Source organism: Ischnura elegans, chromosome 4 (genome assembly GCF_921293095.1).
Source record: "Ischnura elegans chromosome 4, ioIscEleg1.1, whole genome shotgun sequence".
Taxonomy (NCBI): Eukaryota; Metazoa; Arthropoda; class Insecta; order Odonata; family Coenagrionidae; genus Ischnura; species Ischnura elegans.
In genome coordinates this window covers 62,133,409-62,157,770 of record NC_060249.1, presented here as the reverse complement: position 1 = coordinate 62,157,770, position 24,362 = coordinate 62,133,409, and the positions used below count along the sequence as shown (strand labels likewise).

The 24,362-nt window shown below is 37.6% G+C and overlaps 1 protein-coding gene across 1 annotated transcript; it reads left to right on the top strand.

The window, feature by feature from the left end:
• The first annotated feature begins 3,880 nt into the window (after positions 1 to 3,880).
• Positions 3,881 to 17,102, top strand: LOC124157571 (prefoldin subunit 2). Its single transcript, XM_046532408.1, has 3 exons — positions 3,881 to 4,070; positions 4,168 to 4,291; positions 15,834 to 17,102. The coding sequence occupies exons 1-3, from the start codon at positions 3,910 to 3,912 to the stop codon at positions 16,035 to 16,037; spliced, it is 489 nt and encodes a 162-aa protein (XP_046388364.1). The 5' UTR covers positions 3,881 to 3,909; the 3' UTR covers positions 16,038 to 17,102.
• Positions 17,103 to 24,362: the final 7,260 nt, after the last annotated feature.

The following is a 24,362-nucleotide window of genomic DNA, read 5'->3' as shown; positions in this document are numbered from 1 at the left end:
CCTTTTGTACTTGGAAGATTTAAGGCATGGACAAAATATTTTTTAGTTGAAGAAAATACCATGTTTAATCTGATCTGAATCATCAGTTTAATTCATGAATGAATGGAGCAATATGGGGAAATAAATTTTGGAAAAAACTATTTTTCTCTTTTCATCACCCAATGTACTAAATAAAAACACAAATAAAAAGCTGCCACCTACTCATCATCGTAAAAAAATTTGTTACCCATCATCATAAATCTGAGGGATGAGAATTTCTGCATGGCAGTTATGATGATTGGATTAACCCTTAGAGTGCGGGAACATTTTGCACACTGACTGCGGCATTTACCCGAATGTTTTACTGATACCTGGATTTCTTGCACTTGGGCACTTTCCCTCACCATAAGGATCGCTAAGGGGCTTAATTCTACCAGACCAGCCCTGGTTGCAGGGGGTCTCTCGTCTGCACTAGCTGGCAGCTGAAATCGTGAACTCCTGCATCCCAAGGGTTAATGAGTGAAGCTATTAAAAGGACATCACATAAGTGCAAGTTCCATAAGGCACAAGCTTAGACGTGTCATAGCACCAGCAGCCCCCACCACTACCTCTCTTCATATAACTGCATGGCGATGGATTGAGACGTTCTGGCCAGCGCCCCGCGGCTACAAATGCGAACTTCTCATGATATTTTTGCTTGTTTTTCCTAGATTATAGATGTATCGGCGGCGTCTGAGAGTCCTATGGGGCAAGCCACCACTGACTTAATTTTGGCATAACATCACCGCTACTCACTCAAGGGTTAGTGAGCAGTGAAGGATGCAGCAATCACTGACTTTTGGTGCCAATAATTGTGAGAAGAAGCAAAGAAAGCGTGATATGGTATGGTAATTGGAGGAGGCGACGGACAGCTGAGGTCATATATGGGCCATGAAGGAAGGGTGGAGAGAAATCTGCCATCAGCATTAGCCTGCTCTCGATGAAGGGTGCCAAGGGGACCACGGCTTAACGTCTCATCCGACGAATGGAGTGTTGCACTTGAAATGTCCTCCACTCAACATTCAAGCAAGGATCAGGCAATCTGAAAAATTCTCAACTACCACCAGGATTTGAACCCAGGATCAGGGGTGGGAGGCCAACACTCTAGCCCCCACACCAGCTCAATCCGTGGGCAAGAAAGCCTTCATCCATCAGAGTCTAGTCAACGTCTTTTTCATAGTTGACTCATAGACTCTGGTACCATTTTTTCCTTGTTTGCATTTTTTTTCTCTCTTAGGCACTTTTCCTAGACCCATGACCAGTGGCGGCTGGTGGTAATTTATCTAGGGTGTGCATTAGAGCAGATATAGGATGATTTAATTATATTATGGTAATCCTAATCCATGAGCGTCATATTTCGTCGTAATAGAATACATAGCAAGCAAAACATATCACTGGTACACTCTACCCTTAAAATTGCATGAACAGAAATAATATTAGCATGTATGAAAATAATTATTCTCAACACACCTTTACAAGTGACGGTAGTTGAAATTCATTCTCTTTTCCTTACACCCTATGAGGAAGTAGTGTAGAAAACGGCTATACAGATGGCTCTGTAGACGGACTAGGATCCTGGGCGCAGGTAGTGTAGGTGGCGGCTACTTTCACTACACTACCTGCTAGTCAGTCACCAAAAACATGCGCGTGCGCATTCGCATGGTTTTGAGTCTACTCTCATCGCCCCTTTGAACAGCACATACCCCCCCGCTTACCTCGTCCCGCCAGAGCTCCCTCAAGCGATCGCACAGACCGAAAATGCGCCCGGCATGATGCCACGGGATCGCACACTTGTAGAGCGGTGAATTCGAAAAGGAGATAGCTGTAGCGTTCGGAGGCTCATGTTTCTTGCATATGCAGGCAGTACTTTTATCCTTCGCGTTGCAAAGGAATAGTTTTCTTTTATAATTTATTCATCTTTGGGTGTGCACTTGCTAACATGCGTATACGCACGTGCCGCCACTGCCCATGACTATGAGCAGTGGAAGAGCAATCCAAGGCCTTCATTGCTTAAATAATAATAAGTAATTTTATTAAAATTGGCAGTCTCCAAATTATCTTAACAATTTTATATCAAACAATCAATAAAAAGATAATTTGAACACATCACACTCATCAATAATTTATCTCTTGTGAAGCTGGTTGGTGCTGGGCACAGAGATTGTTGCCAATTAAATGCAAAGGTTCATAAAGAGATTTCATTGTGAAAATATGGTGGAAGCTGGGAGTCCCGATAAAGAGATGAGAGACTCCAAAGGAAGGATTCCAGATTTGATGATTAGAAAGGAATACAATTTCTTGTAATGTTTGACCTTGGTAACTTCACTGCAAAGGTTAAACTGTGCAAAATTATCATTTACAGGTCTCTCAGGATATATGGGGCTTGCCCCCTTGCCATCAGGTTATCAGCCACTATGGTACCATAGGTACATGACAGGTGCAAATTTTTCCTCCTATCGGTGAACTGGTGATGGAACATAATATTTTGTGGGCTAAATTGAAAATTGGAAGGCAGATTAAAATATGGGGATGTATAAACATGTATCTTAATGTATATTTCACACTTGTATAAAAAGCAATAGAAATTGTATCTTCTTGAATATTTTCTGACCTTCAATATTAGTGGTAAAATTATGAGAGGCGGACAAAGATGTAGCAACAAGCAAGGGAAGGGGTCTGGGATTGAGTTCTTACACCCAAAAATTAGGGAGATTCATGTTGTACTTCTTGAAATGAACTCCCCCTTGAAATGCTTTCTCCACATAAATATTTTTGACAATGGTTTTGGTGGAAGAAGACAAATCAATGTTGATTTAGGATATTCAGGAGAGCAGTGGTGAAGGAAAAGTTGATAGTTAATGCAAAAAGCTAGTTCATCAAATCATTTCTCTATAAATGAAAATTTCGATTAATTTTCCCTCATTCATATTTGTATATTTCATTGACTCTTATGATAGGATTTAAAGTCAATCCCTCTCATGATTTACGGCTGGCCCTTTCCTCTTTTGCAGTTACGTAAGCTATTTTTTTAGGATGTATATCTGATAATTTATACTTTCAGCTAATCACCCTCAGCACTTATGAAACATTTGGGAACCAGGGGCAATGTGTATCTAAAATTTAGTTCCGAACAGACTTTGTCTAAGGACAATAAGGTTATTTCTATTTTCAAACTCAAAATTCTCTTAGGAATTTAATGGTGGCCCCTTCAAAGTAAGGGCCCCTTGTCTTTCCTGCAGTATACGCACTGAGGCACGAGCTTGAGGAAATTTTATAGCACAGCCATTTCATTCTCAGAGTATGGATACCCCTATGAAAAAATTGTATAAACCTGTTTCAAAATTTTATACAATTTATACAATTACCATGGCAATTGTATAAATTGTATAAAATTTTGAAACAGGTTTATACAATTTTTTCATAGGGGTATCCATACTCTGAGACAGGGGCGCAGCTAGGAATTAAGGCTGGGGGGGGGGTTTAGGTGCAACTAATACCGGGGTGTGTGGGGGTATGGAATACCCACCAGGATAAGCGGTAGGTGCGAGATTAATAAATTGCGGAAGTTTACGATGAACGGTTCAAAATGGTGAGTTTTACGGCTTTCTGAGGGATATTTAATTAATACTTACACTCGTTAATTAGTAATATAAATACAATTAAATAAAATGGATTAAAATTAAAAATTTCTCTGAGCTCTGGGGGTTCTAACCTAACCCTCCCTCGCTGCGCCACTGCTCTGAGCATCTGAGATTCCATTCATGTCCCGCGCCGCTGTCTCAGCTCGCGGGAAATCGATACGTATCGGAAATATATCGATATCACGACAATCGAATCTCGAATTCAGCCAGCGATTAATCATTTCCATTTAAGGATTGTTTGCCGTTTTCAATGGTTTTCAACATGTCTGGCGAATCCAAGAAACCGAAAGTCCCAAAAACACATGGTAAATCTAATGGTGAAATATTACAAGGCTTTCAAGCATTGAGAAATGAGCAAAGACAACTAGTTAATAAAGTAGCGGAATTAGAACTGGAACTGAATGAGCACAAGTAAGGGTGTTATTAAGTTTTTCATCTCTGAAGCACGTTGCTTGCTACTACTAAAAAGCAGTAATAATTTATATGAGACTTGCCCGTTTTTTTCAAGGATTGTTATTGAAACCCTCGACGATGTAGAAGAAGATAGGAGGTGTTACCGAATGGTTGGAGGTGTGTTAGTGGAGAGGACGGTCAAAGAAGTATTACCAGCATTGAAAAATAACAAAGAACAGGTAATGAAAGAAGTACACTTTTAAACGAGAATTTTGGAAAAAATATTCCCTAACGTGCATGGCCATCTCTGACTTTAGTGCATGCATTCGTATGTTAATCGTTGGAGGTGTTCATTACCGGGCAGCACTATCCTTTCAGGCATTTGTTTATTTTTATATCCCTTTGCACACCGGACTATGAAAAATTATTTTTGTTTTCGTATTATAACCCTTGAAATTTTGCCTTGTGGATCCGCGCTGTCGTTTTATTCCCGGGAAGTCTTTTTTTATTGGAGAGACCCATGCCTAGCTAGTAGTGCTATTATGTTTAATTAGTAAGTGTGGAATATTGGTTATTTAGGTCTCAAGAGTATTCTGGGTAGATTATTTCTCTATATTTTTCGTATTCGTGATGAATTCATGTGAATAAGAGGTGACAACGACGCCCTTGGGTGCATAATGAAATCACCTGATGGAGATGTTTTGTGTTACAAAGCTAATGCTGTTGATTGATGGGGCAACTGAATTTTTCAGTCTGTTACATACAACTCAGTATTGCATCAACCGGCGTTTACGTTCACCATTTATCTCCATAATATCTTCGGCTTTATTTGCGTTCACTAGACATATTTATGAGCTATCCTGTTAATGTAGCGTTAGTCTGTCAATATTTGATTTGGATTTTACCATTGCGTTGTCATTTTAAAACTAAATTTGGTCGTTGGCATTTTAGTGTTGGCTTTCTGAACGGAAGTGTCTATCGTGTGTAATGATGTAGGTAGAATTTTATGAGGGGTTTTGATCATTTCATGAGAAATTCTAGTAGTTTGTCTACAGTTTTACGGGTCGGTGTGGGGAGAAATGGTGATGGGGAAATGTTGTGTATGAAGGGTAGGGGGCTGTAGAAAAATTTAAGAACACTTGGATCCCATGGACTGTGGAGGTTGGTGGGGGGAGGTTAGGAAGGTAGGCTCCAGCCTCTCATGTGGGGTAAGCAGAGAATGGTCTTTCAACACTCAATAGATACAGCTGTTGGTTTGTGCACACCTTGGATCTTTAAATTCTATTGTGGAAATAGTGAGGGAGAGTGTAAAGGCCGTTTTACATGGGGCACGGAATTGCGCAGGTTAGAGCTGCATTAATTTCTAAAATGGCATGGAATTGTACGAATGCATGAACGAAATTAAAACGGGCTATTTTGCCCTGAGATATGAAGTGAACCACTTTGCACTTTCCACATAAAAATTTATTAAACTATAGTCAACACGTTTCGCTGCACTGCAGCATTATCAAGACTCAGTGCAGTGCAGCGAAACATGTCGACTCTAGTTTAATAAATTTTTATGTGGAAAGTGCAAAGTGTTTCACTTCATATCTCATAATGGATCTCCACAAAGTATCTGCCTCATCCATCCAATTCACTATTTTGCCATCTCACGTCCACGCATTCTCGCATTTGTTCTAGCGATTCACCGCTTTACACGACGCAATTTCGACTGTGCCTTCGTACACATGTCATATTGTGCCAGTACGTGCCCCGTGTAAAAGGGCCTTTAGAGATTTTCATTCATCAGGGACATTAAAATTTTTGCGTTCATGTAATATGCAATGTTCAAGACAACAGTGAAAATGCATTTAGTACCCTAACCCCTGAACCTTTTTTCCTCTCCTTAGATCCTAAAAAACTCCCATCTCCCACAACCCTGAATATTCCTACTCTCTGACACCCTACCCCCCATCCTTCCTCTTACCCTTTGCTATGAAATAACGAGTCTAGCGCATCATGAACTTCCGATGCCAAATCCTTCAATGAAGAGTGAAGCACGACATCATATTTTCATAATTTTAGCGCTATTTAGGGGAACAATATAAATATTTTGAAAGTTCAACAATGTTAAAACATCCATTACGCACATAAAGAAATCGTATTCCATGAAATACGCTACATTAGAAGTAATAAAATGATTTCTCATGCATAGCGATAGCTGTGTTCTCAATGTATTTAACTAGATACTTTACAATAATCACTTTTTATTTCTTTTGTTATGCATTGATTACAAACTACAAAATATCATTTCATTACCTGCAATTCCATTTTTAAAAGAAAAAAAGAAATAAATGGAAGATGGGAGCACGATCTTCTATATTATTTCTACTGTATAGATACCTTTTTCTCAACTTATACGCAACCAAACTCTACAAATGAGGTACCAAAATGCACAGAATTTATCAGAGAACATGCGATGGCATATCTTACTTCCTAAATATTGCTATTGTTTCCTAAAATTGGTTTTTAAATAATGAAAAAAAACTAAATATTCCTGACGTTAACGGAGCACAAACGATACATTTGTTCATTGGCAACAATATCTCGCATTCTTTTAATAACTTTTATCAAAATACGGCTGATTCCACATTCAAGTCTCCTGTTGATACGAAAGTATGAGGGCCATATTCCAGAACGTCACTCACTCCGAGTGATCACTCGTACTCATTCGAGTGACCACTCATTCTCGAAATGAGTGTGATTGTTGATCGGTATTCCAAGAACACACTCACACTCCACTCATTTGAGGGGCAGTATCGATACAAGTAACTGGGGATTGCTAGTTACTATGACGTATTTACACCAAAAAAATGACGAGCGATAATAATCAGCGGCAAATCAGATTGTAAATAAAAATGTCCAACAGGGCTACATTTTCGTCATTTCTTTGGGTTTCAAATATAAATCAACGTTAGAAAATAACATAACTGACACGCAAACATCAGCAGCAAAAATTAAAAGCTGGATGAAGCTAGCAGAGGAATTTAATGCACACAGTTTCGTTCATGGGGTATGTTTGTTAATGCTTTTATAATCGATTCCGATAGCCGAGACGAAAAGAAAAAATATAAATTAAGTCTTTGAGATGTAATTATGAAAAGCGGATGGATGAGCTACGTTACGATCAGTTAAACATTATTATATTGATGTATAATGCATACTGAACACTCACTTAAGTTAATATACAGGCGATGGGGTGTAAATAATGATATATGAAACATTCGTTTTCCTTAATTCCAATTCTTATTGCATGGTACTAAATGCATTATAACATGAATATCCATTGGATTGATTTTCGTTTTTTCCTTAGCGTGATGTCTGACAGCCAAAATATAAGCATGGGAGAATATAACAGCTCGAAGGAAAGCCACCTTAGCAAAGTAGACGCAGAAGAGAATGGGCACTTGTGGAGGGCCTTACTCCAATCCCCCTACTGATCCCTTGCTGGAGATTGCAGTGCCATGCATTTCATACCACATCCCAAATACAGGGGATAGTGATAATATAGTTGATATACATAGGTGGTTGTAGGGACGTGGGCTCGCTCCCCCCCTTAAAAAATAAGGAAGATTTTAATACGGTCCCATTATCATTGCGTTCGTTTTGTTTTGCGAGGTATCCTTGTGCCCCCCCCCCCCCCACAGAACAAAATCCTGGATACGGCCTTGTTGTGACCCCCCCCCCCCCAGAAAGAAATCCTGGATCCGCCCCTGTTGTTGTACATAATGATAGTAGTAGTGAGATAAAATACTCAAATTGCAGTATCATATTTTTAGTCTTAAAGTTCTTTTCTCAAAAGTTTTTAATTATTTTATTTGATTAATATTTTGCATAGCCTTCACTTGTGTGCTGACTTTCATACAATGGCTGGCATCAACAAAGAAGGAGCTCCATCCCTTTCAAATACCACAACTACCATTCTCAATTCATCAACATCGTCTATAGCTAACAAAATACTGATACACCTTCATCGGTACTCTTACCAGCATCACTGCCACCCTTCAGCCACTAGCCAAAGCTATAAACTCTGAACACTACCCACCCACCATTACCTCCATCCACCCACCCACAAAAAGAGCCATAGTTAATGATGAATACAATGTCAGGACAAAACGATGCAAAATAATATATAAGGTTAAGAAGAAATTTTGAACACAAGGAAAGAGGCAGCTCTATTGGAAACAAAAATTAAAAAATAGAACTTAATTTGAAGCGGAAAAATTCAACAGACACAAGGAAATCACCAATAGCTATGAATTTTTCCTCACAGCCTATCCAGAAAAAAAAGTCAGAACATGATTTACCACCTTCCACGACCTCAGCCAAAAAAATGTATTATATAAAAACAATATCTGATATTTTAAAATAAATTGTCTCACTTAAGAAATGTTCATTTTGCCTCATTATAATTTTATACTCTTTTAGATTTGTTTATGTATGTTATTTCAATTCAATACCGATGATTATATTCAATATGTTGATTGCAACATCTAGTTTAAATAAATAAAAATCACTTGATTTTCCAAACTCCTTATTGAATCATTAATCTTGTCTATGATTTACAAAAATGCACAGCCAGCCCCTCCAATATTGGAGACCAAACTAATGGCATTCTTGTGAGCATACTAGTCATGTCCTATTTAAAGTGATAATTATAATTGACCAAGCAGTTTAAATGTTAAAAGCACAGTAAAGAAATAAGCCATGCAGAAAATTAGCATTATGAAAGATAGTCATGATCATTATTGATTGTCGAAAGACTCATGAGTAATTTTAGTTAGCTGAGTAAATATTAATTCAACAACTATGAACTATGACTAAGATTTGAGGCTTATACAAACCCATGTGTTAGAAATCTAAGTACATATCATACATTCTTTAGCTACCATAATACTTGAAGTGCACTTTTGCCCATGCTAGTACAGTCACACATGTAATCCAACAAAATGGACCCATAAATTGCTAACCATGTGCTATTTTTGTTCATCCTACCCACTCCTATACCATCTTCCTCAATGTTAATCCTTTATAATCTCTTTGACTTTAAAGCAGGGCAGCAGACAGTAACTGCTTAGTAACAGCTATCTTTGCTCAATAAGGAAGACAAAATATATTGATGCAGTCATATTTAATGGAGCAATCATTAGTACAATGGAAGTAACATGGTTAACTGAATTCTTTAATGTTTTTCTAAATTGGAGATAGTGAACCATCAGGGTGGATGTTAAAATGGCTATTATTCACTATAAAATATTTCTTCAAATGAACCAATAAACATAATATACATAATTTTGCTCTAAAATTTTGATCAACTGCATAGATTAATGATTCGTGGCCTATCTCATCTATTAAAATTATGCGATCAGCTTAAGTTTAATCGAGGATTGAAGAAATATTTTTCCAAAGGTCACTGACAATCACAAGTACTTCAGTCCGCAATTTTCAAAAAGAATTTCATGGATATGGCAATCCTCAAAAAGCAACCTAGGTCCATTTACATTTCTTGTGTAGATGAGTGATTACCTCAACAGCTTTGAAAAATGAAAACATTGTATTACATACATTTATACATTGTTATCAATAGGCCATAAGATACCAATTCTTATAAAATAATCTAAGCAAATCTTTACAACTTCTGGCACAATAATCTAACCATAATGCGATCAATCAATGAGCTAATACCCTGCTATCCATATTAAAAAAAGAGAAATTCCTTGTACATAACCTTTAATTTATAGATATTCAAATGGAATAAATACATGACATGTTTGCAGGCTTAAGAATTGAAGAATTATTGAAGTGGAATATCCATATCAAGAAGTTAGTTCAAAAATAGGTCATATATTTCCTTTCAGTAATATAACTTGATAAAGTGAGTGGTTTTATATTCCAATTCTGACTCATTTCTGGCGTTCCTATGTTTTTCTCTGTTAAAATTCCTGAACACTTAAAAATTAAACATTTCTATTCAGCAGATCATCTGAAAGTAAAGGTAGGTAATATCATAGGTGTATTACTACACTCAATACTTACTAGTAGGAAGTTTTACAAATCATTTTAGACTGGTGAGTGTAACACACACATAAATTGGAGCATATATTTTCAAATTCATATGAACTAGGGAGCGTCATAGACAGCGATGTAGGTTTCAAATAATCAAAAAAAGGTGTGAAAGAGAAAATTGTACACTAAATGCTTTCCTGAACATTAAGTACATACTTAGGAAAATGTGAAATTTGTGTAAATGTCAATTGTACTCTCAATAACCAACTGGCATACCTACCCAGTGGATGAGAGGGTGGGTGAGCTGCATGCTATAACCTGGTTATATTATATCACAATAGATTCAAGTCTACTGAATAAGTGAAAATATCCTGTGTATTTAAATAGGTACCCATTAAAAAAACTAACCTTAACAAACGTTGATATTTTTGATAGAATAATTCTGAATAAATCACCACAAACAACCTAGGACAAGACATGTGAAGTGAAATAAAAATTCTTCTAGATTTTTAACGCCATATGCACCACCAAACATAATGTGATATCCAGCAATTAATAATTTTACCAACTTAAAAACAACAAATGGCTACAAATCGTAGAAACACTAATGTCTAAATTGCTACTGGCACTGGCAGTTAAAGAATGCTAAGGTGTGGGGTCGAAGCTATGGGGATGATGAAAACTCTCACAATTTTTTTTGGGAAATCTAAATCTTGCGCGGACTTCTGTCGTTGAACATTTACATATTGTTATTAAGATCCCTTATTAGCCAACTTTCAAGAGGAAGAGCTTCGTTACCATTAACTTGCAAATAATCGTCGAAATCGTGGAGATCCAACCAACTTTTTACCCATCCAACTTTCGTTCAATACCCAATGGACATTGAAAATTAATAAGGTTTCCTCGTTGTATGCTTCGATACACAAATTGTATACATTTATGATCCAATAGGAGCAAGGAACAAGGAAAAGAAACACTATCCTGTAACATCAAATATCTTCTCTTCACATCGATGATTTATCTCAATTTATAAACACATTCATGAGTATTATAAAACGATAATTCCTATCAGAAAAGGAATGCATATTCGAAGGTCCACTGACAAATGCTACACACAGTATGTTACAATAGCAGTAATCATAATCGATCATAAACACTAGATTTTGAAACCTTGATGACATGAAAGAAAGTAACGTGAAACCTAAAACTAGTCCAAAACTAAAATCTTAGCCACAAGTACACAAAAACTTAATAACTATTGCTTCATTGCACAAAAATATATTCAGTAACACACGATCACATTACCACAAACACTGTTGATTAAGCTGCAATCAGTCGTTCTGTATGCACTTATATTACTTGAAATAGTGAATTGACAACTCAAAATTTGTCGACAAGCTAACTTCCTATGACAGAAACGCCAATTTGGAACGAATTCATATTACCTGCTCATTTCACACTGACAAAGTTTAGTTCATGATTACCTGTAACATTTTAATACATTCCTTAAAGCTGAAAGTCTTTGAGGATACTTTATGTAAACCTATTTTAAGATAAATGTGATTCGTCTGGGGCTGTTCGGCGATCTGTTTACTTGACGAAAACAATAGCAAAACTTTAATAGAAGACTCACGGCAGTGAAGAGCGGTAAATTTGAACCTCGAGGCGAGAAGTTAATTGAAAATATATTTCTTCGGGGAATATTAATGATGCATTACATGTCATGCAGGGGGTCAAAATACTTTTATATTACTTTAATATCATCATACTTTATTAACAGAGGTTTATATGTTCATTGTAAGTTGATTTAAAAATCGCAACCCAAGCCGAATCAAAACCAGACAGTAAGGTCTCCGTAATGTTTCAGATTTATTTCGAATATGAGCCGATAACATAAGTAAAATGGTATCAAAATTTGGATTAGTATTTCCGGATTATATATTTACTATATCACATAGATTTCCATTCATAAAATCGGTAATTATTATCTGATTATAAATTATGCCAAATCACGGACCCGTGGACACCATGGGGTATCGGAAGGAATGTTAGTTGAACTTAATTAAAACGGCTGACGCCTCTAAACTAAGTTATAATTGTTAAATCATGCTTTATTTAAATCACTGGAATGAAATTTTGTTGGTGGATATCGTTTTACTCCCAATATTCCGCTTTAAATATGCGAGGTGCTAACGGCAGACATCTTGAATTTTGCTCACTCCATTTGAGTGATCACTCGGAGTGTCCAACACTGGTCACTCGTTTCCGAGGGCAGTCCGAGGGAGCAACGTCACTCGAGTGACGTCTTGGAATACCAAAGTAGCGACCGAGTGCAGTTGGAGTGACGAGTGAGGGAAATCAACACTCGAGTGACGTTCTGGAATATGGGCCTGAGTCATCATGTGCGTTTAACAGAGGATAGTGTACTTTTTCCAATGTTGTGTTTAAAGAGATCCTCTGACCTCAATTTGAACATGAACATTCCAATTAAATTTGTACATAAGAACCTGCCTTTTTTTCTACATTTTAAAACAAGGAAGATCTTTGATGTAGATGAAGTGCTTAATAATGTTGTAGTAACAACAAAATACATTTTGCCAGAATAAATGCAATAGAAGTATTACATAAATGTCTTGCAGAAGAGTTTCTTGGGTTTTCTACCTGTTAATCAATACCTCCACTGTACAAATGCTCAACAATCCCCCACGGCATCAAATCGCTCATCTAGTAGGCCAACAATACGAATGCGCTCAGCTGGCAGTAGCTGGAGCACAAACGCTCATCTCTTAAGCTTGGAGAATTGGAAGTGAGCGTTTATGCTCCGGTTACTGCCAGCTGAGCGCATTCGTATTTTTGGGCTCCTGGATGAGCAGATTTGATTCGGTTGAAGATTGTTGAGCTTTTGTGCAGTTGAGGTATCGTAATGTTCTCCATGTCTCCCGATGTTTCGAACAGCCACTTGTTGTTCATCCTCAGGGGATCTTCTGAGTTCTGATTCAGGGAGGGAGACATGAAGAACATTAACCGGTGGAAAACCCAATAAACTCTTCTGCACCTGATACTCGGGGAAAACCTAAGGTCATACATTGCAATGTCTAACTCAACCATTATCATGTAGTTCAGTGATTTAAGTTTCTTTACCAAAGACGAGTGCTTTGAATTTTTGTTCAGATCACTGCCAATGGGGACTGCGAGTAGTCTGCTGTCCACTCATTGGCACAGCGATGCCGTGCCACATTTAGACATCGTATGAACCCCTACCCATGTGCTCCAAACATGTAGGAAATATTTGATGACTCAACTGTCGCAGGTATCACAAAATACAAAATGGACAAAATTTTTGCATGTAAGGATTGTAACTGTGCAAAATATTCTGAGTATGACTCTACAATCAGGAATTTTTTCAATTTTTACCTTTGCCTCCATAAAAATTAAATGTGTAAGAGTTGTTGACTTAGAGGTCTCAAAATTTTTGGGAATTGTTTTGAGTCAGTTGCCCATCTTTTTTCAATGAGGCAAAGTTTCACCGGAGAAGGATAAATTTTTATATTCAATATCATAGGCAGGCCTACGTTTCCACTTCAGAATCAGAGTAGTTGTGTTTATCAGTTGAAACTTAAGTCTGCTAATAATTTACAGAATACCACTATGTTACTTTAGTTGTCAAAGTTCACGTCTATTTAATTGAACCTGAGTGTATGATGAGGTTTAATTTGGGAAACGTCTGGCATCTCAGAACCTTTTTCTTGATGTGGGAATGAATAATCGGTGCCGTATACTGAGACACAGAGTGTCTCAGTATACAGTGCTGTTGGTGCTCTCCGTTTACGTTCTCCTTGTCTAGTATGGTGAAGAAGAGATGTATGTTGGTAAATCAGTATTATTCCCAGCCCAGAATGAGGACAAAATTGATACCTTAAGGATTCAAAATCATATCCTAAGTGGGTGCACTTATGCCCCCATTCGGAGCAACCCTCTTTCGCCTGTAAAGTAAAATTGATTGTTTGAGGCGTAACTTTGTGAAAGCAATTCATTATTAAAATTAAAAAGAACTTTGTGCTTTCACATGAATATTTATTCACGCATGGACAGGACCTGATGATGACGTCTGACGTTGAAACCATGGTCATGTAAATGTGTGAATAAATATTCATGTGAAAGCACAAAGCTCTTCTTTTTAATTTTAAGCCTGTAAAGTAGGCATACAGGAAGAATTGTTGGGAAATGAGATTGTCTTACCTTTAAAAAAAATTTAATTCTTATCCGGATATCTTTTCATAAAAATAAAATTTTATTATGATGGAAAGTGTGTTGATTCTTATCGAACAACTTTTCTATAAAAATGAAAATCTATTATGATCAGAAGTTTGTTGATTTCTGCTCCAATTTACCCAAATTTTTCTAAGTGAACTTTCTGGGAGTATTGCAAACCTATTGTTAGCGATTTCTTAGGATAATATGGGGAAAAAAATACAGGAAAATTATAGAGAAATAGTGCCGGGAAAAGTTGTTGTCACACTGGTTAATATACAGTTAATGAATCTCTCTGAAAGGGCCTCAGCTACGCTTTTTCGTATAGTATTATTCCATCAGTAGTTCATGCTTTGGTGTCGGTAAAAGGCTGTCCTGTGATGGTTCTCTTCATGTATTGGGAAATGTCATGGGGGCTATTTCTCAGGAATAAAGTTACTGAGCTTTTGTAAAGGTGTTCATTCAAAGGAGTCATCTTCATACATTGAGGTCTATGGAGGTGCATTATTATAGCAAAATTTCCACAAGTAATTCCTCTAAAACTCAGTTTTGTTTATGTCATGTTACTTCATGGGGACAGATTTTAGGCAGTCAGTATTTCTAATTGCCAATGCAGGAAGCCAAGGCACACTAGGCCCTTCTATATGCAGGCTCAGCATTTTAAAATTTCTTTAATTATTTATTATATTCAATTTCATATGGTGTTACTTTTATATGACTATGATGGTAAAGTTATTTATTGGCAATGGTGCGAAAAATCCACAGAGAAAAAATCATTCGCCTTGACCGGGATTCGAACCCGGATCCCTCGATTTCCGGCCGAGTGCTTTAGCCAGTTAAGCTACCGAGGCGTCATTCTTCCCTGTGGAAATTTGTGGACTATACCGGACAAGGTGGTATGGACTGCTGAGCATATTATGCGACGAGCAGTCCAAATTGTGCGCACGGCGCCACAGCCGGAGAGTAAAGTCCGAACTTTGAACACACATAGGTGTTCTCCTTTGACGAATTTAAGTATACCGGGACTAGCCACGGTGATAACTTTTACGGGAGTCACCCGCAATGCACAATTGTGCGAAAAAAAGAGAGAAAAGTGCGCAATGAGAGAACACCTATATGTGTTCAAAGTTCGGACTTTACTCTCCGGCTGTGGCGCCGTGCGCACGATTTGGACTGCTCGTCGCATAATATGCTCAGCAGTCCATACCACCTTGTCCGGTATAGTCCACAAATTTCCACAGGGAAGAATGACGCCTCGGTAGCTTAACTGGCCAAAGCACTCGGCCGGAAATCGAGGGATCTGGGTTCGAATCCCGGTCAAGGCGAATGATTTTTTCTCTGTGGATTTTTCGCACAATTGTGCATTGCGGGTGACTCCCGTAAAAGTTATCACCGTGGCTAGTCCCGGTATACTTAAGTTCTTATTTATTGGCAATGTTGATAATCAAGTGAACTAAGTTATGGATTTTTTTCTCTCTTCAGCTTTTGAAGGTGGTAGAGGCTTTGAATGAGCAGCTAACAAAGAAGGGGCAGGAGATAAATGAATACAAGGAGAAGTACAACCTGCGATTCCGAGGTCAGGGAGAAGATGCTGGTGGAGGTGGAGAAGGTGGACCTGATGGCAGTGATGCCCCCCCTGGCCCTGCGGAGGGCAAGCCTAGTGTCCTCGTTGACAATAAATCCTAGTGGAATGGTGTGATGCCTAGAGCATTATGCTTTTCAAAAGACTTACCTTGATTTGACTGTGCTTGGGGGAGGAAATCTCTGGAGCTTAATTTTCATGGATTGGTGGGCTCAATACCCTAACCGAGGGTTTAAAGCTCCTGTTTCATTTGTGGTTTTCCTCGCCCCTATCATCACCCTTACTTGCTCCTAATAATATGCTTAACTTATCCAGTTTCACCAGTGCAGGTCATGTTATTTCTCCTTGTAGAGGGATTGATTTTACACACAACTCTTTAACGCCATTAACAAAGAGCTGCAGTATTGGGCTGCCATATTTTTTAATGCAGTCGCCCGTGCTGTTTGTCTTGTGAATAAACCCATGCAAATGTAAAAATTATCGATTGTTTCATTAGAATGCTTAAATGTTTTGTATCTATTTACTGCATTATTTAAATGCTCGTTAATTTTTTTTGTGTCATGAAATTTACCATTTGTTTGTATTGCCTTTCTACTGATGAGTTTTTCCCAGAAGTACATTTATTCATCATCTGAGATTACTTCATTACTTATGCATCATTGATTTTTCATGTGCACTATGTGATGCAGTATAAATGTAAAAATATAAGGTAGTGAATGATCTCGGTACACCCAGGTACACATTAGAGGAAAGCTGTTTATTTTTGTTGCATTTGCTGAAAATCAAATTCTCGAAATCAATGCCATTACTAAGATAATCTTCTAGTGGATAAAGCAAATAGTATTTCCATGAGCCCAGTTTTTGCACTTCCAGTAATCTCTCCATTTTTCCTTCCTTTAGCCGTCAAGCTTGCATTCAAAATTTAATGCTCTGTAAATTTCACACTAATTGATTGCACTTCAGCAGAGCTACATCATGGCTGTGGGCCTGAATTTATGGGCATCAGTGCATTTATTTTTACCCAAATAAAATATTGGTATGTTTGAAATTTTCATTTATTATTTCATCCATCCCTTGATGGAAGTTTCGATTAGTGTTTTTGTGTTTTGTTGAGAGGGAAGTGCTGTTGTTAATGCATATTTCACATTAATAAAATTTTTTCAATGGACTATCGTTGATGTTTCTTTCATGCTCAGCCTTACATCATATGTGGTATCAATATGAACATTGATTGTTCCAGGCATAACTTTGTGAAGCGATTCATTATTAAAATTTAAAAGTAAAGCACCAAGTTCTTCTTTTAAATTTTAACAATATGAACATTATTAAATTTAATAATTTTGTTATTAGGGTAGAATTAATTATGACAGAAATGGGTATGCCACTGAAATTTCTTTATATTTTATAATCATTTCCGACTATTTTTTCTTGGTTAGTGACTAGTCCTCATTCACTGCTTGTTACTTCTGGAAGATAGAAATGCTTTCCCATTTGAATAAGCTGAATGGGGTGAAGTAATCTGCTAAAAAATGTTTTTAATTTCTGTATTTGCATTTATTTTACTAGCTACATTTTATCAGGATAACAGTTTCATGTATTTTAATTGAACATAAATTACTATCGCTAATATCATGAGTTTGCTACTTTAACAGAGTGTATAGGCCTTTCCTGCCGGTGCCTACGATTGGAAAACTTTTTCTGTGCTTCTAGTAGCATGAGAATATTTTAAACTTCTCTGTACAGAGCTCTTTTTTTGGGGGTCCCTCAGATTAGGGACCCAGCTCAATGGGGTGCCCATTCCTTACCCTGGCCACTGGACTACACCCTCTTACCCTATCATAGCACGAAACCACGGTCAACTTATTGTGTTACCAGTGTTTTTTTCAACCAAAAATTGTATTTGATGGTCAATAATTTACTCTTCTAAAAGAATTACTTATATTTCTGAAAGCATTGTGGAATTTTAAATGAATTTCTAGCGTTAATAACAGAAGAATAATTAGTAAATGAAAGGATAAGTCTGGAAGTCCGTTATTTTTAACACTAAAATTTCTTTTGAAAATTGCTCAAGCACAGAACAAAACGAAGAATTCATTTTAAAGTTTAAAAATATTGTAGTTTGCAGCAAAATATATCATTGAAACAACTATTGATAATACAACCGCTTTGCGACAGATTTCTGCGGTGAGGATTATCATAAATGAGTTGGAGGGTTGGGCTTTATTGCATGGGGAGTGACCCTAAGGACTCGCTGAGCTGGGTCCCAGGCTGGGCCTGAATGCATCAGACAATTTCTACCTCAGCAGTCACTTCCCTGCCTTCGCGTCGGCCCGAGCCGACGTCCGCTCGTTTGCATTGAAAAATTAGCGACAGTGATGAGTAGTTGGGCCTTTTCTGGGCTTTCACTGCATTGTTTGATGTCGGATGACAACAGCTTCCTGATAATAAATTCAGGATCATTTTGTATGAAAATCAACTTCTGATCTGGAGATGCTGGTGGGATGGCTGGCAAAATCATCACCCAGCATCAAAAAATGCAGAGGAAGCCCGTAAAACATGATATACTGGTAGATTTTAATTTTAAAAATAAATTGATAAATCCCAAGATGGAAGAATGTTGGCTCTCCCTAAGATGTCTTAGTTCAACCAACCAGCTAATTGCCGTCTCTCAACACGTTCACTGCTGCTTCAGCCATAATGACCAAAACGTGTACATAATCTTCATGCCATTTCGGTCATAATGACCCAAAGAATGAATCACTTTTTTGGCCTCTCATGGCACACTGTTGGTCACAGCTACTACGGTGCTGGGTTCATAATGGTGCACGTAGCCGAATGTAAATAAAAACTCAAATGGAAAGTACCCAAGTATTGATATGAATAGAAAAAGAAAAACATTTTGATGCAATTGGTGAATTCGTCTAAAACTGCGACAGGAAACATGTTACATTGAATGAGTTAATATGTTGAGTTGCTAAGATTTGTAATTGGATAAAGTGCTTATGGAATTACATTGTAACCCAAAACATGGAATTATTTAATTTACTTTTATAATTTTGAATTTTTTTTAGTTTTTCAATGCCACAGGCCAAGATAAGATGGCTCATGTTTTGTTATTTCATATAGGAACGGCATTGAAATTCAAATTAATTGCCATAAGATAAATACCCCTGGACTGGGAATCAGGCTACAGATCTTTGGCTTTCCTGGCCCCTGCACTATTTTAATCACCTACTCTTTCTGGGATCCTTAAAAGTTGGTACTGTGAGCCTCAGAAAAAAATCAATCTTTGATTCCTTTTCATCTCCTCTTGCACTTCATATTATCCCCACATTCATATCTTACTAGTAACTTTCCTCTCTGTTCATCTAACCTTCTCTATTGTCCTCAATGTCCACATCTTGAATGCCCCTAGCTTGCTCCTATCCTCCTTACCCAGTGTCTTTGTTTCATACTGTGAAACTTCTGTCTTGGGAAGTGAGGGGGGGGGGGGGGGGCAGACAATTAGCTGATACATACTTTAAAACCTGGTTTGCTTGAATAAACAGGGTGTCTGATGACCAGGATAATCAGGAATAGGGTAGTTTCCTTCATCAAAGAAAGCGAAAGACATTGATTGCGATTCGTTACCCAACATTAGTGTATTCATAATATACAAATTCTTTGGTTTTAGAAAAGCCAGTTTAGATGAAGGTTAATGGTCAATTTTAACCTCATTTGAAAAAGGCCAGATTTGGCCGCATGGATTTGAAAGGCCATGAATTTTTCTGCTTTTATTTGGCTGGACATTCAGATAAAGTTTATTTAGGAACAACTTAGTCAGTATTGTCATTCACATGTGAAGCTTCAAGTTCACGGAATCCTCCTTGACTGTCTTATTTTACAATCATAGAAGATGATCATTCTAATCAAGTCTTTCCTATCCTTAAATTCTTTGCATGGCAAAAATGTTCTCTTCCTGATATCCTTAACCCTCATAGTGCTAATCTTCCTGGGGTATTTATGAGAAATGATGAGGGTAAAGTAGTCAAATGTTACACTTATGAAAAAAAAATTATGAAGTTTTTTTATGTGTCATTGTAATTTATAATTTAAATTTTTACTTAATTAACGATTAATTTTAATTAATTACACCGATTGTAATAATGGTATACATAGAAGCCATTATATTTACCTACCACACTTTTTGCCCAAGATAAAAATGCCAATATATCTGCCCAATGCACTCCAAAGTGTAGTTTTCCTGTGATGCTGTAGGTTTCCTCTTTTGTGCTGCTCAGTAGTAACATCATTTCACATACTCAAGTTTTTGAATACATGTGACTTGTGTGAAGCTATATTTTTGCTCTGAAAACTACTGAATGTGGTGATTTTAGTCTTCATGTGATTAATCTTCGTAATGTACATCATGCCTTATTTATTAAATTATTCAGAAACAGCCAAAATAGCCTTTACGTTGAATACAAAACTTAAAATCTGCACCTTTAACAAATATAAACTATAAAATAACTATAAAAAGGATGTAAAAAAGAAAAAAAGGGATTCAGAAGATGGCTTTTCGAAGCTGCCTCTTGAATAATCTGATTTACCAAGCCCATCCGCTATCACTGACTGGCTAGTATATGCCTAATCAGTTAGTGTATACATATTAGCAACACCCACTTCACTCAATCAAATGGTCCTTAAAAATAATATTGAATTAAAGTATGCCTTGATTTTACTCCTTTATTATACTTGATTTTACACCATGATTATACTTGGCTACTGCTAGACTCCACATCATCACTGTTACATCTTCAGTTGACTCTGGTATGGATCCTAGGAGGAAGGGGGTGGGGGGAGGTTGCTTCCCCAATTGCCTTTGGCAACTCAGCTTTTCTAAAATTAATGACTTCAGCTTTGACTTGGTGAAATTTTGAACATAAATGATGAACGGAAAAAATCGTAAATCGCATTAAAGTGCATACCTATTTGGGGAGGATTTTGTTCATCCAATTACTTTTCTTGGCTTCTGACCTTCGGACTCTGTTAGCATCTTCTCTTTGCCCTCATATCTTATATGATGTGCAGTCATATCGTACATGGTACATAAAAACTTTACCTTAGTGTAGCACACATATCTCTTCATCCTTCAACGACTTGTCTATTTTATCACTACATATTCCCCTTCTGAATGTACTTCCCAAATTTGAACTGATTGTCATCCTAGTAGTCATTACCTCTCACCTATAGTCCTGTATCAAACCCTCAAGGCAGAACTTCTCTTGCTTTCTATTCATCTGACTGTAGTCTAGTATTATTCCTTATACTTCCTCTGTCCCTCTCAAAATCAACTTAAGTTTGGTAAATTCATTTAAAGGAGGATACTCGATGCTATTTAATTGTAGCGATGATAATTTGTATAACTAAGCACTCTTGACTTTTTTATAATTCATGTGGGAGACTAAATTTATGGAGTAGGTGCACATAAGCAATCTTGGAATCCATATAAAAAATCCTAAACACGTCTACAGCTGCATGCCAGGGCCACGCACTTGAGTATGTGGGAGAAATTATGAGGTTAGACTTAAAAGTAAGGTCTCCAACTTTTTTGTCACTAAATATGACATTATTTTACTATGTTGGATACATCGTTGGAAAGGTCAAAGCGTCAGCTATTTTGCAATGTAGTTACCCTGGCGTTTGGTGAATTTCCTGATCTGCATGATGAACTTTTGAATCTTGTCATCATACCAGATTCTGTTCGCGTTACGAAGGTAGGCGTTAGACTCCTCTTGGACCTCTTCGTCTGTCACGAATTTCATCCCTCTTTTGTGCTACTTCATGGTGGAAATCACTGGGTAAGACGTTGGTGGTGTATGAAGGGTGCCTGATCACTTTCCATCCAAACTGTGACGTGACAGTGGTTCCTCGAGGCATGAAATCTGCCAACAATACTCCCTCTCAGTCCTAAAACACTGTTGCCATGACCTTTTTGGCTGACCGTGGTTGTTTGACCTTTTTCCGGTGTTAGAGACATCGGGTGGCACCATTGTTAAGATTGTTGCTTCATCTTGAGGATATAGTGATGTACCAAGGTTTTGTCACCTGCTATGATGGAGTCCAAAAAATCATTTCCTTCCTCTTGAAAACTGCGCACAACTTCTTCCTCTTGCTGCTTCTAGTGGACTTTGGTGAGCTGTTCAGGCACCCACCTGGTAGTGGACGTTTTCTCTGCTGGAAAGGATCTGGTGGCTCCACTAATGAACATTTTTAACATCCGTACATTTTTCAATGTAAAATTCAACCAATTGGCGATGAATTTAGATAGGTGCCACCTTTTTTTCGGTCGAAATTTCTGTGAAAGACCGAATTTATTTATTTAAAAAAATTATTTATTTATTATCAACTTCCCCGTAAACAGCACATAACGGCCTTTTATAATGAGGGTTTCCAACTTTAACAAATTACAACGCAAACATCCATGCCCTGGATAGGGATCACCTACCCAGGTGGGATTTGAACCCATGACCTTCGGTTTGGTAGGCGAGGGCTTTACTCCACTGCCATTGAGGCCATCAAACAAATTTCACAACTGGACGGAAACGTGAGGGGAAGCTCCATGGAAACGGCTGCTACATCAACAATGAGCCATTGACAATGCTTTGCAGTGCCTCAGAGAGGTAGTGGAGGAACCAAGGAACATGGTGGTGTTGGGGGATTGCACATAGAGCTTCATGTGGCGACGCAATGACTTAGGAGACATTATTTTTAAGTTTACCCTCGTAGTTCAAATTACAGTGCTCAATTTTTCCATATTGTCCTCATTTGTTTGGGGGTTGGTCCCTCTTATCTTTGCCCCTGTTTACTTAAATAGTTTCATGTCATTTGCAAATTGGTGGAGAGAAGCTCTTTCAGTCGTATGTGGGAGAAGTGAGGTGGGGGTGAGGAATGGGGATTTTGGGTGAGATAGAGGTGGAGATGTGGGTGAGGGGTTATGAGGGCATCTGTCTCTGGAGTACACTTGCTGCACGATGCACTCCAAAGCTCGTGAGAGTAATCAATACATTTTAGTAATCAAAAGTGAGAATTTGAATGACATGCACTCTGTTGAAAGGTAGTTGCAAAAACAGAAAAACTGAAAGATAAAGTTGAAAAAAAACTTAAAGGGAAAAATTTTATCAAGTTATCAACATTGCAAATGTTCACATTCCATTCACTGAAACTTGTGACCATTAACTTGTGGAAGGTGCCATTCATTGCAAAAATATTGGCTCTTAGAAGTACAGAGATGGGCAAAAGGGCAATAGAATGCAGACACTGCAAAGGCAATTTCACCAAAGAAAATAGGCGATTGCAGAGAAAATTAAATATCCCTGAATGCAGACATAGGGATACTAGTCCTGTGGCCATCCTACTTAAATTCACATTCGGTACCTAATGATCTTTGGTAATGCCTAATTTCGTTAATCAGTGAAATTCTCTTCTTCATCCCATGCAAGAACACCAAAAGATATATACTTGTGAACAGGGATGCCGACTTACAAAAAATATTGGGGGGGCCCAAACCGGGGATCTTGCCCCGGGAAATTTTATAAGTTGTGAGTTTAAAGTTTTTTAAGCATTTTAGAAGAGTCATATGATCAACATTGGAACCCTGATAACTCGAAGCTCGATATCTGGACACTCCGGAGAAAATCGACAAGCCTGATACATTTTTTCCTCACGCCCATAACGAATTTTTGAGGGGGCTCGGGCCCCATGGAGTCGGCGCCACTGGTTGCGAAATATTGCATATAAAATCCATTCGGTATCTGCAGCTCTGACGAATGTTATTATATGTTAAGCTACTATAAGTTTCGAAAAGTAGGTATGCATCAGTATAACAGCAATCTGATCATTTTCTACTGGAAACAAGCTCCTCGTGAAGCACAAGTATAAGTTGAAACAACTCTAAATAATTTTTTATGTTTTTGTAACAGCTAATAGACCAGTTTTATAGTAAAATTATTGAGAGATGGTATCAGAAGCCTTGATGGTAAAAAACAAAGTAATTAATACAGGCGGGTTTTATCACTCTCAAATGTGATTTATTAAAAAAAACAAAAAAGGGCTATTTTTTGAAAAATCGAGTCATTCAATACACTATTTCTTCTCAGTCGAATCTTTTAACTTAAATTACTCTCGAGATGCCGATATAAAAAATTGAATTATGCGGTTGGGTGGACGATCTTCTTTTGTTATCAAAGAGCAATAGGCGGTTAACCTTGGGAAGCAGGTAAGATATTCAGCAGTTTTCTTGAATTTTAGGCTATTTAAGTTCACCCTTGTTAAAAAAAATGACTTTGAATTAGCATTAATACCTCTGATAGACATATCTGAGCAGTGGCGCAGCGAGGGGGGGTTTTGGGGGATAAACCCCCCCCCCACCCCCAGAGCTCAGAGAAATT

What these genes read in the sequence shown, in the direction of transcription:
- LOC124157571 (XM_046532408.1), top strand. Translation starts at nt 3,910, where the DNA reads ATGGTTTTCAACATGTCTGGCGAATCCAAGAAACCGAAAGTCCCAAAA. An exon ending in CTGGAACTGAATGAGCACAA is followed by an intron (nt 4,071 to 4,167) that starts GTAAGGGTGTTA and finishes GTTTTTTTCAAG; the next exon opens with GATTGTTATTGAAACCCTCG. An exon ending in TGAAAAATAACAAAGAACAG is followed by an intron (nt 4,292 to 15,833) that starts GTAATGAAAGAA and finishes TTCTCTCTTCAG; the next exon opens with CTTTTGAAGGTGGTAGAGGC.